Source organism: Ursus americanus, chromosome 19 (assembly GCF_024610735.1).
Source record: "Ursus americanus isolate L20-20 chromosome 19, mUrsAme1.1.p, whole genome shotgun sequence".
Taxonomy (NCBI): Eukaryota; Metazoa; Chordata; class Mammalia; order Carnivora; family Ursidae; genus Ursus; species Ursus americanus.
In genome coordinates, this window is record NC_142145.1 from 512,783 (window position 1) to 528,784 (window position 16,002).

General features: G+C 53.4%; 1 protein-coding gene across 4 annotated transcripts in view; it reads right to left on the minus strand.

The window, feature by feature from the left end:
- Positions 1-15,768, minus strand: part of CTDP1 (CTD phosphatase 1) — a 54,792-nt gene extending 39,024 nt beyond the window's left edge. For 2 of the 4 annotated variants that reach the window (XM_045790310.2, XM_045790308.2), the window contains exons 1-4: positions 15,275-15,768; positions 4,143-4,226; positions 3,424-3,517; positions 1,566-1,694 (exon numbers count right to left, since the gene is read on the minus strand). In XM_045790310.2, the coding sequence (XP_045646266.1) occupies positions 1,566-1,694; positions 3,424-3,517; positions 4,143-4,226; positions 15,275-15,579 (612 nt within the window). In that variant the 5' untranslated portion in view covers positions 15,580-15,768. The remainder of the gene's footprint in view (positions 1-1,565; positions 1,695-3,423; positions 3,518-4,142; positions 4,227-15,274) is intronic. The other 2 variants (XM_045790307.2, XM_045790309.2) reach the window with 2 other exon arrangements.
- Positions 15,769-16,002: the final 234 nt, after the last annotated feature.

Here is a 16,002-nt window from a genome sequence, read left to right on the forward strand (position 1 = left end):
GGTCCTCAGTAACTTCTTACCACCTCTAGACTCGTCAAACCGCTCAGGACGCAGCTGTCCTGTGGGAACATGTGGAAGTGTGGACTTCTAGAATCATGGTCCCCTACTCCACAGGGGTAGTGGCAATGTCCTTAAAAACACAAGTTTGCATCTCCAAAGTTCAGAACTCAACACATCTTCCTGAATGCTGCTGGCAGGTGGGTGCGCACCAGAGTGCCGGCAGGGGCAGAGGCAAGAATGGAACCCACTGCGGCCAGCCGTAGCTGACGCCTGTCCACGCGGAAGGGAGGAGGCCTTCAGCTCCTAGATCACACAAGCTGAGGAACAGGCATGCCGCAACGAGTTCAGACTTTTATGAAATGAATTAAAAGTGCCAACTTCAAAGGCACAACAAAACCCCCAGCCATCTGGGGCAACACACACACAGGCACATGCACATGCCTGCGGCAAGTGCTTCCCTACACCAAGTCCTCCAACTCTTTACAACACCCGTGAAGCAGAGTAGTTGTTATGAAAGAAACAACCTCAAAGGACTTCCTAGCACCTCACGTCACACACAAATACACACCCACACGAGATCTCACCACACACAGAAACGGCTAAGACAGCGACACGGCACACGCTCCGTCACAGGAGGTGGGACTGAACCCGAGTGAGAAGAAATCCACTGCTGACCACAGCTATGAGGACAGCCCTGCACTGGCAGCAGCGTGCGGTAAGGAAGAAAAACCCCACCGCCTACAGGACTGATGGAGATGGTCTACACGGACGCCGGTACCACCACCTTTGTTTGCGAAGCCAAACCCCGATGACACGCAGCTGTCACTGCATGCTGTGACCAAACCTCTCCTTCCCTGCATCCCCGGCTGCTGGCCTAGCCTCCGCACTTCTGTCAGAGGCCTCCCCGCGGGGCTCAGCCACAACACGGAACCGCTATCTGCAGATGCTGGTGACCTGACATCTGACACGGTCTATGTATCAACTGCCCAACAACAAAGAATTCTAAAGGATGATTATTTCCATGTTGGTGAGGCCTCATTTGTTAATGACAGTATAAGCTGGTCCCAGCCTTCTGTGACAGGCATTAGTAAATGCCTTCTAAAGCAGGCAGAAGAAAGTCAACTTCTCAGGGTCCATTCCAAGGAAAAGAGGTGGCATGTGGGAACAGTTTTGATGTGGACTGAAATAGGGTTCCATCCTTGACCCTTTACTTTTCTCTGAAAAATTAATTTCCCTGGAGAATCCCAGCCTTTATCTGCAGTCTCTCGAGTACAGACCCAGGACCCACCTGTACCCCCACCCTCAATACTTGAGATATTCCTGGAGGTATCTAACATCAGCTCGTCTCTACCAAGACGGTTCCTCCTCCTTTGCTGCCCACCCACTGCCCGACCCCAGGCCTCCACCCTCCCAACAAACACGGTCACACGGGGACCGAGTGAACCAGTTGGCGGCAGTGCGCTCCGGTGCCCCCCCCGCAAGGCCCAGGCCAGGGACATGACCCCAGCAGCACGGGCCTTGGGCTCCCGCGCCCCCCAGCCTGCCCGGCCCCGAGAAGCGCTCACTTTGTTTGACATCTGCTGGCAGTGCTGTTCTGTCGTGTGGATCAGCGTCTGGTCCAAGTCCACCATGAGCACCAGCTTTCTGTTCCGGTGCAGCCGCTGCTGGTCCTCCCTTCCCAGCTTCTCAGCTTGCTGAGGTTAAAGTACAAAGGAGAATCATGAAGTAGGTATATCTGGATCCAAAACCAACTGCACTTTTGTCAGGAGAACAAAAGGAAGCGGAGAGGCGTTCTTCGCTGCTCTCGGCACCACCGCGCGGGCAGCCCCTGTGCGCTAACACAACACCTCAGGCCACAAGGCCTGCCCTGGGGGGCCTCCGAACCACTTCCGTTTGGTCCTGTGGCTGATGATGACACGAGGATTTCTGATTGTAATTCTGTAACTTAACGTGTTAACCAACGAAAAAGGAGGTGAAAAGAAAGCAGCCGTGTCCGTCGAGTTTGGTAGAATGCCATGAGCTGCAGAATGACGGGAGGAGGCAGGAGAGCTGAGGTGGGGGAAGGGCCAATTGTGGAGCAACAGGCAGGTGGCAGGGGAGTGGCGGTGCTGTCTCCGCCTCCTGGCACGCTCAGGGACACCGATTCACCTCAGGAGAGACCCAGGGGGTCCTGGAGATGGCGCGGCACACTGTGGCCTATGGGGCCAGTGAGGGACTCTCCTCTGGGAAGGGGCCCTGGCCAGCAACCTGTGTTTCGGGGTGCACATAGCTTCTGCCTCCTCCGTTCAGTTCCTGTTGCTACAGACAAGCTCCTGGTCCCACTCAGATCAGCCACGAGAATGCTACGTCAGTCTGGAAGGGGCTACAGACACAGGCCAGCTGTAATTCCGTCATGGCAGGAACAATGCGGGACACTTTCTTCTCTTTTTATCCCCCAACTTCCCAGGTCTGTCTCTGTCTCTGTCTCTTGTCTCTCTTACTCGCTCATATACTCTTCTGTATTTCCATTTGTTCAAAGTTCAATAATTCAGGAAAATCAGAATCCTCTATCTGGCATTTTGTCTTTCCCACGAAAAAACAAAAGCTGGTATATATCATTCAAAAGCACAAACCTGATAGAATTATAACACTGAGAAATGTCTCACCTACTTACCTACGAAAATGGGCAGCTCTGAAGCTGCCTCACAGGAAGATGAGAGCCCAGCTTCCATATCACTGGTGGGAGGCTCCGTCCTGGTGCCCCGCCCCCCCCATGAAAAAAGGTGTCAGGATGCCTCTGACCAACACTGCCCATGAGACTCTTGAAATGCGTGAGAAGTGAAGACAGTTCTGAGCATACACACCTGCTGGCTCTTGGGTGCTTAGGCTCCGCCCCACGAGGGCGGCCCTGCGTGCTTTTCCAAGAGGACTCGCACGATAAGTGTCCTTCTCTTCCCTCCCCAGCCCCGTCCCCTGCACCTGCTCTGCCAGCGGCAAGTGCCTCTCAAACCCGACACTTGTCACCACCCCTGCTCCCGGTCCTACCATCTTCTGCACATGGCAGTGTGCACGATGCCTTCCCCTCATCCCCACTCCTCCAGCTGCCAGTGGCTTCCCGCCTTCCCATCTGTCAGCCTCCTGCTCTGTGCCAGGGGGACCACAGGAGCCACAGCACCCCAGAGAGCTCCCGACTCAGGGGCCGTGGGGCTGGTACCTCCCTCGGAGGCAGAACCCTTCGGGAAAGAAAGAAACGTGCACAGCCTTCCACACCGCAGGCAGACAGCACGGGCCACACAGACCACCCGTCTCCCCAGTGGCTGTCTCAGAAGCCATCAATGACAGGCCTGGTACTTTCCCCAGCCGCCCTGTGCACAGTAAGAGAGGCCCACAGAGGCTCCTCAGGAAACGTTCTCACACTTGGCCTCTGCCAGAGTCAGGCCTTACCTCGGAGCTCACCATCAGCTCTGGGACGCTATGCACCATCGACACCGTGGCTGTGGACAGAGGCACCTGCTGCTGCCCGTTCTTATTCTGCAGCCTGCAGGCAGAAGGCACACTGACATGAACACCTGGAACTGGTCAGCTGGCCACAGAATGCACACGGGACTGCGAGGGTAAGACTTGAGTCTACACCTCGGTGATGGTCAAGCTAGCTTAGTGCCCCACTTCACTCTGCTGACAGCTGCTGAAAGGTCGCCTGATGGCTGAGAGCAGGCAGGGGAGTTCTCACCAAGAGCTCACAAAGATCTCCCAGAAATGAACTGAGACGGCCACACTGAAACAGGGAAACACAGGACAGTCTGTGCTGCTCTGCCCATCCCATGAGGGTGACCGCCTGCTGCTGGTGGTAAAGGAGCCCAGGGAGCGAGGTGGGGGATCTGGGAGCCGTGAGGCGCAGGCCGACCACGGATGCAGTTTGCTCGGCGGTTAAGGAGAAAGCAAACCCACTACCCCTGGGTGAGCATCAGACACACTCCAGTGCTTTCCAATCTTATGGAAATAAAACCAGAGAGGATGCCTCCCTGGGAGACGGACCTGAGTCGCCAGATAAGGAGGGTGCCTGCCATCTGCTGTCGGACGTGGATGCCCCTTTGAATCAGTAGGTCACCCCATCTCAAACGCCCAGAGGCACCGCCTTCCACCCACGAGCTGCCAGTACTTACTGGGTTAGGTCTTGGCCACACTCAGCACACAAGCCTTTCATGACAACCGGGTGGCTACATCCTTCCAACCGCACCAGAACCGCTCTAGAAAGAGATGAAAATGGTCCCAAATCAGGAAGGGGAGAAGAACAATCCCTTGGTTTAGCACATGACCGCAGGGGGTACAGAGACCCTGAGGTCTGGTACCGCTTCTCCCGGGGACTTCCACCGAACTCCCGGCAGGTGGCACCCCCCAGACCCCTGCAGGGCTCCGCCTCCCTGGCTGTGAAGCAGAGGGGGCTTCTCACGCAGGGGTCTCTCTCGTATAAACACAACACAGCCACATACGCCACAGCTGGAAGAACCAGGGAAGCCCTGTCAGGAGAGGAGGCTCGGGAGAATACAAAGACTTGGGTTACAGCAAGAGTCACACTCTTACACTTCTGGTAATAATTCATAAACACGAAAGCTTATGTGAATACAGCAAAGAGCAACCTGGTATGATACTGCCAAAGAAATGCAGTCTCCTGTGGATCATTCCCAGTCTACAGAGCAGCTAGGACTCAATGACCTTTTTCTGATGGCACTACTATTGTATTTCTGGTTCTCACCAACACAGAAGCGGCAGTTTCCTTTGTGCGCTAGTATCAAGTCCTGGTCGGAAGCAGGGTAAGTGGCATCCACACCTAAGGGCTGGTGGTCAGAGCACCACCACCAAGTCAGAGCTCTGGGGGCCCAATAACTCAGTACCATGGGAGTCTGCTGATCCCACGGAGCCTCACCTAGAGCCGGGGCACCCGGGCACCTGTCAGGCCAGCATCTGTGAAGGGGGGCCTTTCTGGGTGCTTCCTCACCAAGGCCACAGACCATAGAGACACTGTGAGGTCTATGAGTCAGCCCACCAGTGAGTGCCACACACTTCTTCCTCACCCATGCTGCCCCAGAGCTTCTGGGCCACAAAGGACTTTCATGGGCTCACACAGGTACCATACGGGTACCCGGTACCAGGGGCAGGACCCCCTCTTCCCCAACCAAGCACTCGGTGCCCCGACGACTGGGCCCAGGGCTTGCTGCCCGTGTCTCCACAGCCCAGCAGCATGCTCGACCCCAAACCATGCTGCTGGCATTCTTCAGGGAGGTGTCCTCCCATCTTTTGCACCATTTAAACCTCTACCTAGAATCTGCCCGTCTCCCCAGTCTTCAACCAAGCCACCCCTGCAGTGGACCACAGTGCTCCTCAGAAACCTTCCCTGTCTGTATGGCAGCTGCTCAAAGATTTCTTCTTGCTCCAGGTTCCTGCTCACCTGACACTGGGGATCTATGTGCCAAGAGCATCCCTGCTGTGTCCCCCCGCCCCCTGCTTGCTGTCCACCTCCTCCAGCACCCAGCATTTCTTTAACCTTCCACCACCAGCATCTGTGCCGCTGGTGTCGGAGCTGGCAGTCGGGTCTGGCTCTGGGACCACGGCCCAGCTGGCTCTCTCCACTTGACTGGCTCTGTAGCACTTTGCCCAACCAAGCCCAGTCCCCCAAGATGCCCACATGAGAGCCCCCTCACCCTCCTTTCTGACCCCACACCACCCCCTCCGAGCAAGCTGCCGGAGTCCAGGACTCCCGAACCACGGCCCTCACGGCAGGCACCTCTGAGTCAGCCCTCATTCGGACATGAGAGACACACCCGCCCATGGAGCTGTCCATAGGGCAGCCCACTTTGCAAACCACCTGCAATTCGGACTCCATTCTGCCGGGGCCCCTGCCTTGCCCGTCCTGGTCTCCCGCATGCAGGAGGGGAAGTAACAGGCCCAGGAAGGCGACTGAGAGGATAGGCGCAGGGCCGGCAAGAGGACTGACTTGCACTTTCCCAAAAGTCAAAGGTGCCTATCAACTGTTGGCTCATGGGTTTTTGAAGGGTTTGTCAGGCCTTCTGGAACCTGGCAAAAATCTGCTGTTTGGCCCCTGGAATGCTGGGGTAGGTTTTATGAGAAACAGAGTGAACTGGTTCATTCACCAGTCTTCAGGGTTTACCAATGCTGATGTTGCTTGCATTTTGATGACAGGTTCTGGGGACCTACTCCTGCATGAGAACGCGCAGGCCGCACAGGCACCGGGACGGAAGGGTTCTGGTCTCAGGCGCAGCGTGACCTGGTGCCCAGGCCTGCAGACGCTGCCTGTCCTCCGCGCCCACACCAGACAGATGTGAAACGTACAGGACAGTCTGCACCTATTGCTTTTACTCATTTCTATACTAGAACATGACTTGTTGAATATTTTTCCAGGAAAACCAAAATACGGGCTAGAAGCATTTCATCAATCTCTCCTGAAACGTTAACCTGAAGATGCACCTGGTGCCTCTCGCTCAACCAATAGACAGGTCGAAACACTCTGTGCGCTACGTACTTCCATTCCGTAATCAGCCTTTTCATTTTCTGAACCGTGTTTTTCGAAGATAAGGTTTTAAATTTTGATCGAGTTCCATTTATCAGATGTTCTGTGTCCTTAAGAAATCTTTGTCTTACCCAGGTCACCAAGATTCAAGGGGAATCCTTAGGGGGTGGGGCAACTAATTCTAGAGGATTAACTATCCTTCAGCAGAAGGAAGCTTCTAGAACAGGCCCCCACAGGCTGACCGGAAGCAGGTGTGGGATTGGGGGGCAAGGCCACGCCACACAGGTGAGGGGCACCAGGCTTCAGATCCCCTCAGCTAAGAGCACACTCAAAGCGGCAGATTGGAGACCAACGGATCTGGAACCCGCAGGTGGTGCTGGGAAGGCAGCCAGGGGTGGGATGAGCAGACAAGCTCTAAATGCACCAGGGCACGCAGGAGATGTCGGGAGAAGTGTGAACCAAGAGACACAGGAGTGCCGTGGATACTCACGGGTGTTCCTGAACGCACCTGCCAGGGACCAGGTACAGAAAGGACCAGTAAGTCCGCCTGGAGAACAGAGTGAGGGGAGCACAGGCGCCACCAGCCGCCACACAGCTGAACGCATGCCTGATGTGGACAGGGACAGGGCTGCGACACAGGTCTGATGGGCTGTGCATCCCAGGCCAGGGCATCACCGTCTCCCAGAAAACAGACGGCAGGCCTTTGGAGAACCCCAACAGTTAAGACATAGGCAGAAAAAAGAATGTCAATTAAACAAAACAAAACAAAACCAAACCACTGCTCACAAACGCTGAGGAGCCAGAGTCCCAACAGAGGCTAGGGAGTGAATGTTTTGAGAAAGAAAGGAGTGTCAGAGGTAGGAGCCCCAGGAAAGACCAGACAGGGTGAAAATCCCACTGAGACAAAGATGTCCACACCTTGACTGGGGGTAGTTTCTAAGGCACACGTTTTTGTCAAAACTTACCAAACTCTGCAGTTAAAACGCGCACCCTGTCCTGGCCGACTACCGACTAATGAGGCCAACGCACCAGACCTGGTGAGGAAGGGCTGCTGGTGAGCCTTCCAGAGGGCTCTGTGGGAGAGCATCACAGCAAGGCCCAGAGGAGCATGGGGACGGGGCCGGCCCCTGGGCTACAACTCAGTCCTGCTCCCCCAGCACCATCCAGTCACCAGGGGGCTTCCAGGGTCACCTATGCAGGGCAGCCCAGGCTAAGGTAGGCGTGCCATTCACGGTGACAGCTAGTGTCATGAGAGCCTGCCTTGTCACTCTGCAGGCCCCTGGGACCTCACTGTGCCACTCCACGGCCACTGGGACCCACGTACTTGGCCCATGACACGCTCCCAAGTGCTGCTGGAAGTCCCCTCAATAGAGGAGCTCCCTCTGCTCAGACCAGCCTGCTACTCACCACCTCCGCCTCATGCTTCTGTCTGAACCCAAGCCCAGAACCACACTTCCTCCTGGAAGTCCTCTCAGCTCCCACTGCTCTGGGTGACACACACGACACCCTCCACCGGGCTGTAACTCCAAGGTCCAGCAGACAGACTCCCTGACACAGCAGGGAGGCACCAGCAGGCAAGCAGGAGGCAGGTGGCGGTGGAAGGGTACAGAGGTGGGGCACACAGGCTAAGCAGTCTGCAAGTCTTGGCAATGCGGCCTGAATATGTACCTTCTCTAGAGTCTTTCACCTACAGGTTATGGTAAAGGTCATGGAATTTTCTGGGCTGGGGTCAAAGGCTTTTGCCTTTCGTGTCCCACAGAGCAGATCGGGGCTCCCCAGGGGAAACTGGGCCGCGTCTGGAGGCACTGCTGGCTGTCACAATGAGGGGGCAGCTATCGGCATCTCCAGGCTGGGGCTGAGGGTGCATAGGGTACCCTTGCAAGCCCCAGTGCGGATAATACATGGACGGGTGTCAGCTTGTAAACCCGTCCTGGTGGACTACGCAGAGCTGTGTGCACTAGCAATCCCTGTCCCCAAGAGGAGGGCGGTCAGTGACAGCCGCGGAGCAGGCACAGGGGGGCCCAGCTCTCAAAAGGTTCTTGGGACAAGTCCAATCACCCCAAGGCCTGAAGAGAGTATTTCATGTTGACAGCGACTATCACACGAGACGAGTACCACACAAAGCTTCTGTAAGGACCCCTTCTGTGGTGATTGTAAGAGACACGGATCACTCACACATTAACTTCACCTCTCATAAACTGCCTTCATTTCAAAACTGGACGTCCACTCTCCTTGACGTGTGAGTCACCCACAGTGTTAAAAGTTCAAAACCCCACATTTGTAAACATTAACAGAGGATCTACTAAATTTAAACACAAGGTCTTCATCTGAATTCAGCCTGACAGGGCATGTCACGTTTCACCTAATGTGGCGGTGGGCTCAGCACTGGTGGGTGAGTCCACGCAGGAAGAGTGTGGGGAGAGGAGGTGGTACGCAGGTCATCAAATGCAAAACAAAATGTCACGCAATTTTCTCAGAATACTCAAGTCAGAAGACACCATGTGCTACAGTCTAGCAAAGGGGGCCCCAAACCAAGCAGCATCCCCCTAGAAACCCACCGCATCATAAACCCATCCGTGCAGGACGCTACGGCCACACCTGCCAGGCTAGGGAAGAAAGTGTTTAAAAATACACCATCTTCACTCACAGGGGAGGAGCCCTAGGTCTTCACAGAGATGTTTCTGACAAATGCTGACCAAAGACAAAGTAAAAGATGCTATGTGCTGCCGCTGAGCCACCCCGGCCTGAAAGGTTTCTGGAATTTCTGTGGCCTGGGGCTCAGAGCAGCACACTGGACTGGACCAGACCACACAGGACATGCAGCACATGACAGTTCGTGACTAACCCTCAAAAGACTCAGAATGAACTGTTTGTCCCCCCGCCACCCCTCCCACCCAGCCAGACGGATACACACATATGGCCCACAGTACAGCATCTCGAAAAAATCCAGTCTAAATTAAAAGGAGGATAAAAAGACTTCATTCTGTGTCTGAATTAAAAGATCATTCAGAACGGTCTTACAGGGTCAGAGCGCAGTACGACATTATCAGTGGACTACTTCCTCTGCATCTTTGCCTGGGCCAAAAGAATTCCCAAAAAAGTGAAGGAATGACCAAGAGAGAAGGAAAGAGTATTTTAAAAAAGTAACAGTAATGTCCTTTTCCAGTATAAGATGATTTCATCTTTGCAGATACTGATGCAGGCGATGAAAGGCAGGGAGTGATCCCAGTGTTTCTACCCTCAACCCAACAAACAGCCACCAGCACCGCACCCTGAGGGGAGTGGCACACTGTGACCTCTAGAGAGAAAACACTTCGGCCAAGGAGACCAGCCCCAGAACGTCAAGTCAGTCACCAATAAATGTTAACTTTCCTGGTTTGTCCTTGAAAAAAATCCATAGGAAAATCATGAAATGCAATTTCTGAAGAAGTTACTTTCCCCCAAATACACAAATACCGAACTCTCTTGAATCTTTTGTATGCATCAGCTTTCCTGTCTGCTCTGACGGGAAGGCCGGAGGGCATGGGGTGTATCAGGAAGAGCAGAGGGTGAGGAAGCTGGGTTAAAAGTTGGGTCTGACCCTTCCCGTCTCCTTGCAGATTGGGAGAGCTCAAGGACCTCCTCCAAGCTCTACACACACAGCTTAGTATACAAGTGCACTGGGGAAAGGTATATGGTGTGCCCAATCTTGGTTCCTAAATGTCACTCTCCATTAAAAGGAGGCAGGACTTCTTGGAGAAACGGGTGATCCCATCACTGAGGAGCAGGAGCCTCAACACCATTTGCGTCAGAAAACACAACCATGCTCTCAGACCGAGGGGTCAGCTCGAGGGGCTCCCACCAGCCAAACCTGGGACAACGGGAGCATCGGACAAATAACAGTAGTGCACAATAAGAACCCAAGAGTCCACACTGTTAAATGAATTGTTCTTATAGTCGAAAGCAAACCCAGAAATGGAAAAGGAACGACAGACTTGAGAACACCACCACTGGACAGTCCTGATAAAAAACAAAAAAAGAAGAGATTGAGACAAGAATCATCAAGATACCAAACACGATGGGTGACCATTTGATGAGAGAATTTAAGATATTTACTGAGGAAGAAAGTATCTCTCACAAGACACTTAGTAATTACAACAGGAAAACTAGTAAGTTTTCACTACAGCCACCACCGTGACAAACCAGAAAGGAACAAACTGAGGCCACCTGCTGCCTGATGGGCACGCTCAGGACACACAGGCGCTCCAGCAAGTCCTGCCCAAATGCACACCACAATGTGAACTGACAGCCAGTCTGCAAACCACCAGCTGCTACTGAAAAGAAAAAGGAGGAACGGACAGAGGAACCACCCAAGGTTAGAGACCCAGGAGCTCTGACAGCTGAGCCAAACACATGATCTGGGGTTTCTTTTGCTTCCAAGGACAATACTGGCTCACCAGGGAGATCCAATGAGCAGAAAATAGCCCAGTGCGGCCATTACTTCTGATTCTGATCATTGTACCACAGTTAGTTAAGAGAATTTTATTAGGAAATCAAAATATTTAGGGATAAAGTGTATCACATCGGCAACTTAGGAGACTGGTCTACCTAAAAACTCAGGAAGACAAATACCACAAGTGAGGGGAAAGAGGGGTACAGAAGATTTGGCAACATGCTGACCTTTGGAAAATCTGGTGACACATGAGAATTCTTGGTACTACTCTTGCAACTTTTCTCTAGGTCTGGAATTATGTCCACAAAGAAGCAAAAAGGTATACTTGCTTTGTGAATACTGCAGGGGCGGGTGAGGTGCCAGCGACAGGGCGCAGAGCAATGGTGGTGGCCGAAGCACCATCCCACCGTCTGCCATTCAAGCGGGGCCCACGCGGAAGTGACAGCCAGGACAGAGCCACTTCAGAGCACTTCGGCCACCTCTGGCCTGGTGACTGAAGGTGTGCTTGTAAGAGACAAAACCCAAAGCATCTGAAGAAACTAAAATAAAAACAGATGACCCGTTCCCAGTGCCACAGAAAATCTGCACACTTAGCTACTGAGATTCCACAAAGCAATTCTTTACAGAATTCTCTTTAACCTGTCTGCACTTCCAGTGTGGCCTCCTAGGACTACTTTGACAAAACTCCATTTCCCTAACGTGTTTCAAAAGCAAGTGGCACCACCACCATCCCACCAACTCACAGCTAGCACGAGACCAACCAGATGGGAGGAATCTAGCAGCACCCACAATTCAAAGAACCACCGTAAAACCATGAATATCTTCTAAAAGTTTCTTCAAAACACAAAGACTAAATAGGTCAACATTTAGTTCAAATTCTTTAAGTTCTAAGGGATTTTATAAATATAAAGTACAAAGTAAATATTTAAGATCTAGTTACAATCTCTAGAAACTGTATTTATTTTTAAAGATATTACACAAATACTTTGATTTGTTCTACTTTGTCTAGATCCTCACTCCCCTAAACAAACAAACAAAAAAGCACGTTTTCTGAGACAACTGATCTATTACTTCCTTTATTATCACTTTTGGCTTTACTATCAGTATTTATGCAGTTTAAAAAAGATACATGAAATTAAAGATTTGCCCATTCCTCTGTAACCAGATATTTGATTTCTCATAACATACTTTGAAATTAACTTCAAAAATGAAAATGGAAATAAGTATGGTAATGCAAGCTACAACCTATTAAAACCTACCCATCAGTTTTTAGGCAGACCAAGCTTCAAAGCGCTTTGGTTCAAAGGTCTTTATTTAAAGGATTAGATGAGATACCTAAAAATCAAAAGAACTGCAATAAAAATAAATCACGCACGCATTAATAGAATTAAGCAGCTAAAAAGGCCAATGGTTTTCTGGTTAAGTGAAAACTGGGGAAAAAAAATCATCTGAAGTGGGTTCAATTAAATGAAGTGACAATCTTCCCAATTTTAGACATAAATGTCTTTTTAACAGAATAATCATTTTTTAAAGATTTTTAAAAGATTTTATTTATTTGTCAGAGAGAGAGCACGTGCGAGAGAGCGCGTGCACAACAGGGGAGCGGCAGGCTCCTCACTGAGCAAGGAGCCCAATGCCGACTTGATCCCAGGACCCTCGGATCACGACCTGAGCGGAAGGCAGACGCTCGACCAACTGAGCCACCCAGGTGCCCCGGAGTAATCTTCTAAATAGTGTAGATAATAACAGAGAAGAATAAGATCATTTAACTAAAAGAATGTTCTAATTCATCAAGGCGGTATGACATCGGGATGGACAAGTAATTTCCTTCCTTCCAAGGCAAGATCTCTGCAGACAAGTATTTTAGTGCACCATTCAACGGCACTCAGAATTTTAAATCCCGCACAACCTAACTTTAGAATCTCAGGCTGTACTCTAAGTTTTCTTTATGAGTTTCTCAGAGATTTTTTATTCTAACACCTACGAAGCAAGCATGGGACAGTGGTGCTTGGTCAGTGATGCAGCACTCACCCCAGACCCTGGCTGATGCAGACATTCTTCTGTAGACAGACTATGGGGCACAGAAGGAGCTGGGCAGACATCCGCTAGAGACACCTCCCCCAACCCCCTTCGGTCCTTACCCACCACCAGACTTGTCCCCAGATTATTTCATATATCCTCCTTTGGAACTTCACTGCCTCCCCGTGAATGACAACAGACATAAAAGCAGACAGGTGGGAAGGAAGGACATCATTAGGTAAACTAATCATTAACAGATTAAGTTTACGACACATCATGCCTTGTCAGAATATTTTCAAGACAAAATAATTTTAATCACGTGGAAAATATGAAGATAGATATGTACCCCCCTTCTATCTATTTCCCCACACTGGGACTCTCCGGATGCAACCTGGTCTAAGGAGAGCAGCATGGCATAGGGCGCCGATGGGAAGCCTCAGCAAGGTGAGGTGCTGGGCACGTCAAAACCCCTACGGACCCCAGTGCCCGCCTGCCCGCCCGCCCTCCCTCTCGGAGGAGGAGTTCCTACCTCTACTTGAGAGCAGGTACAGAACATACAAGCCTATTACAGGTCAGGATGATAATCTAGTGATTATTTCAGCTACACCCAGAAGCAATTCCTGCAACTAACTGTTCATTGCCTGAGAATAACTGCCCATGTGGTCAGAGAAATCCTGCCGATGCTGGCGATGACAGAGACAGCAAGGACAGCTCCAAGCTGCTGAGCCTGGATGTGATAGTGCTCTACCTGCATCCACTCACACCTGCACTCCAGGAGAAATACTATCATCAGACTCTCAGAGGACCTTGTGATGAACCACAGCAGCGAGATACCCTAAATCTCAAATACCAGAACACAAAAAGGAAAGAACTTCTCAGCAGGAGACCTTGTCATCAGGTTAGTTACTTGGCTGCCTGGTGAAAGTAATGTACACGGTTCCTCTGCTTTGCTAGTCCGGCTGATGTGATCAAAGCATTGCACATGGAGTTTCTCACTAACTAGTTGCAACTAGTCCCTGACCTGTCTGGGCCCTACTGGCCTTTTCTGGATAACTGGAGGAAGAGGAGGACATGAAGAAGAGCCCTTCCCCTCAGGAATCTTCTACACAGTGACACGCCAGCATTGGGCTTCATCTCCACAACTGTGGGCTCACTGGTTTATAGGCCCAAGTGATGGTCAGGTAGGCTCTGACCTCAAAGTAACGATGGCAGCATGCCACAGCATGCCAGATGTACATACAGCCCAGTGAGCCTCTCCCTTCCAAAGGAGGCCAGCCAGACAGCTCCAGTGGAGGGAGCAGCCCCAAGGTAGCTCCCATCCCACCCTGCCTGCATTCACTGGGCAGGCGTGGCCCCTATCCCAAGGCCCAGGACCAGGGTGCCATCTCCAATGACTGGGGAGAGGTGGACACAGGAAAAGGCTCCTGGGGTTGGGATGGAGGTCAGTCCTCTCCTGTTCCACTGGGGAAGGGGTGTTTGGTGGGGAGTGGCAGGAAGCAGACGCTCAAAAGTTGTAGTTAGTGCAGCCACAGGAAGAGGAGCAGAGACCAGAGCAAATGGCACAACCTGCCGGCTGGAGTGCGCAGAAGGGGACTGAGCACCTAATAGCCTAAGATATACTGTGGCCCCGGCAGAGGGAAGCTGTGCACCAAGCACCACAGCAGGAAGCAGAATGCTCACCTGCCGGGTTTCTGCTCCCGACAGTGAAAACACCTACATGAGTCATATCTACACACCTGTACCCACACATCAACACAATCTCAGGGCACAACACCGGTAAACTCAGACACAAGGTGTAGATGGACAGGTTCGCCCACTTAAAAAGAGAAAACAGTCCCTTATGAGGTTGAAACGCAGGTATGAGCAGCTAGAGTCTATCCCAGGAGAACGTGCTACTCCTGTGTTATCCTGAAGTACCCGCGCTGAGGCCGCACCCCCTTCCTGAGCTACGATGCACAAACCGCACCAGGCTTTACAACCGCGTTTCTCTAGCTTTACGAGCAGCCCAAGAAGTGTACCCCACCCCCAGCAGTTTACACCGCGATAACAAGGCGGAGCGCGTCCTGTCCGCGCAGCCTTGGGGGCGACACCTACAGAAGGAGAGCGAACGCCCCTATCTTCTAAGGACTGCACTTTCGACGGATGAGAACGCGCTCCGGTTAAGTCACAAGTAGTGACTGTGGTCGGGTTTAGACAGACCCGCAGACGCGTGAAGGTCTCCCCAAGCTCAGTCCCTTTAGCTGCAGCCCCGGGGACCGTCTCTTGCCCAGTGCCCGGCCCAGGACCCCTCCACACCCCGCTGCTCGGGCCCCACTCACCCGGGGGCCACCACCTGGCCCGGCTGCGCGCACAGCTCCCGCACCACGCCGGCGCGCTCCGACTTCAGCCTGCGCTCGGCGCGTACGCAGCCCCCGGCGCCAGCGCGGGCAGGGGCGGAACCTGAGGGCTGCACGGAGGCGGCGGCCTCACACACGGCTAGCACGGAGCCAATACGCACGGCCGCGCCCGCCGCCACCCTCCACTCGAGAAGGCGCAGCGGCCCGGGGCCCGGGCAGCGCACCTCGGCCACGGCCGCCGGCGGGGCGCCCTCGGCAGGAACACGGCCCGCGGGCGGCGCCTCCATCGCGGCCGGGTGGGGTCACTGTGGGAAGGGCGGGCGGGCGGGGCGCTCAGGGCCCGGCGCCCATCGCGGGCGGGCGGGCGGTACGGCGACCCCGGCCCAGGCGGCGAAGGCGACGGCACTGCAGTTCGCGCTCCGGCACCGGCTTCCACCCGCCGCCCGGCCCGCGCCAACTTCCGGGACAGCGTCTGACGTTGCGTGACGCCGCGCGCGTGCGCCGCAGGGCCCGCGTGTAAACACACGCCCACACGGGGACCGAGAGGCGGTGCGTCGTCCGCGGGTGCCCGGAGCGTCGTGGGAGCGAGCGTGTGGGGCCGGCCCGGCGGGAACTACAGCGTGGCCATGCCCCATGTGCCCCGGGAGCGCCGGCGGCATGGGGCTGCGGGTCCGTGCGGGCCCAGAAACCCCGGCATGCACTGCGAGGTC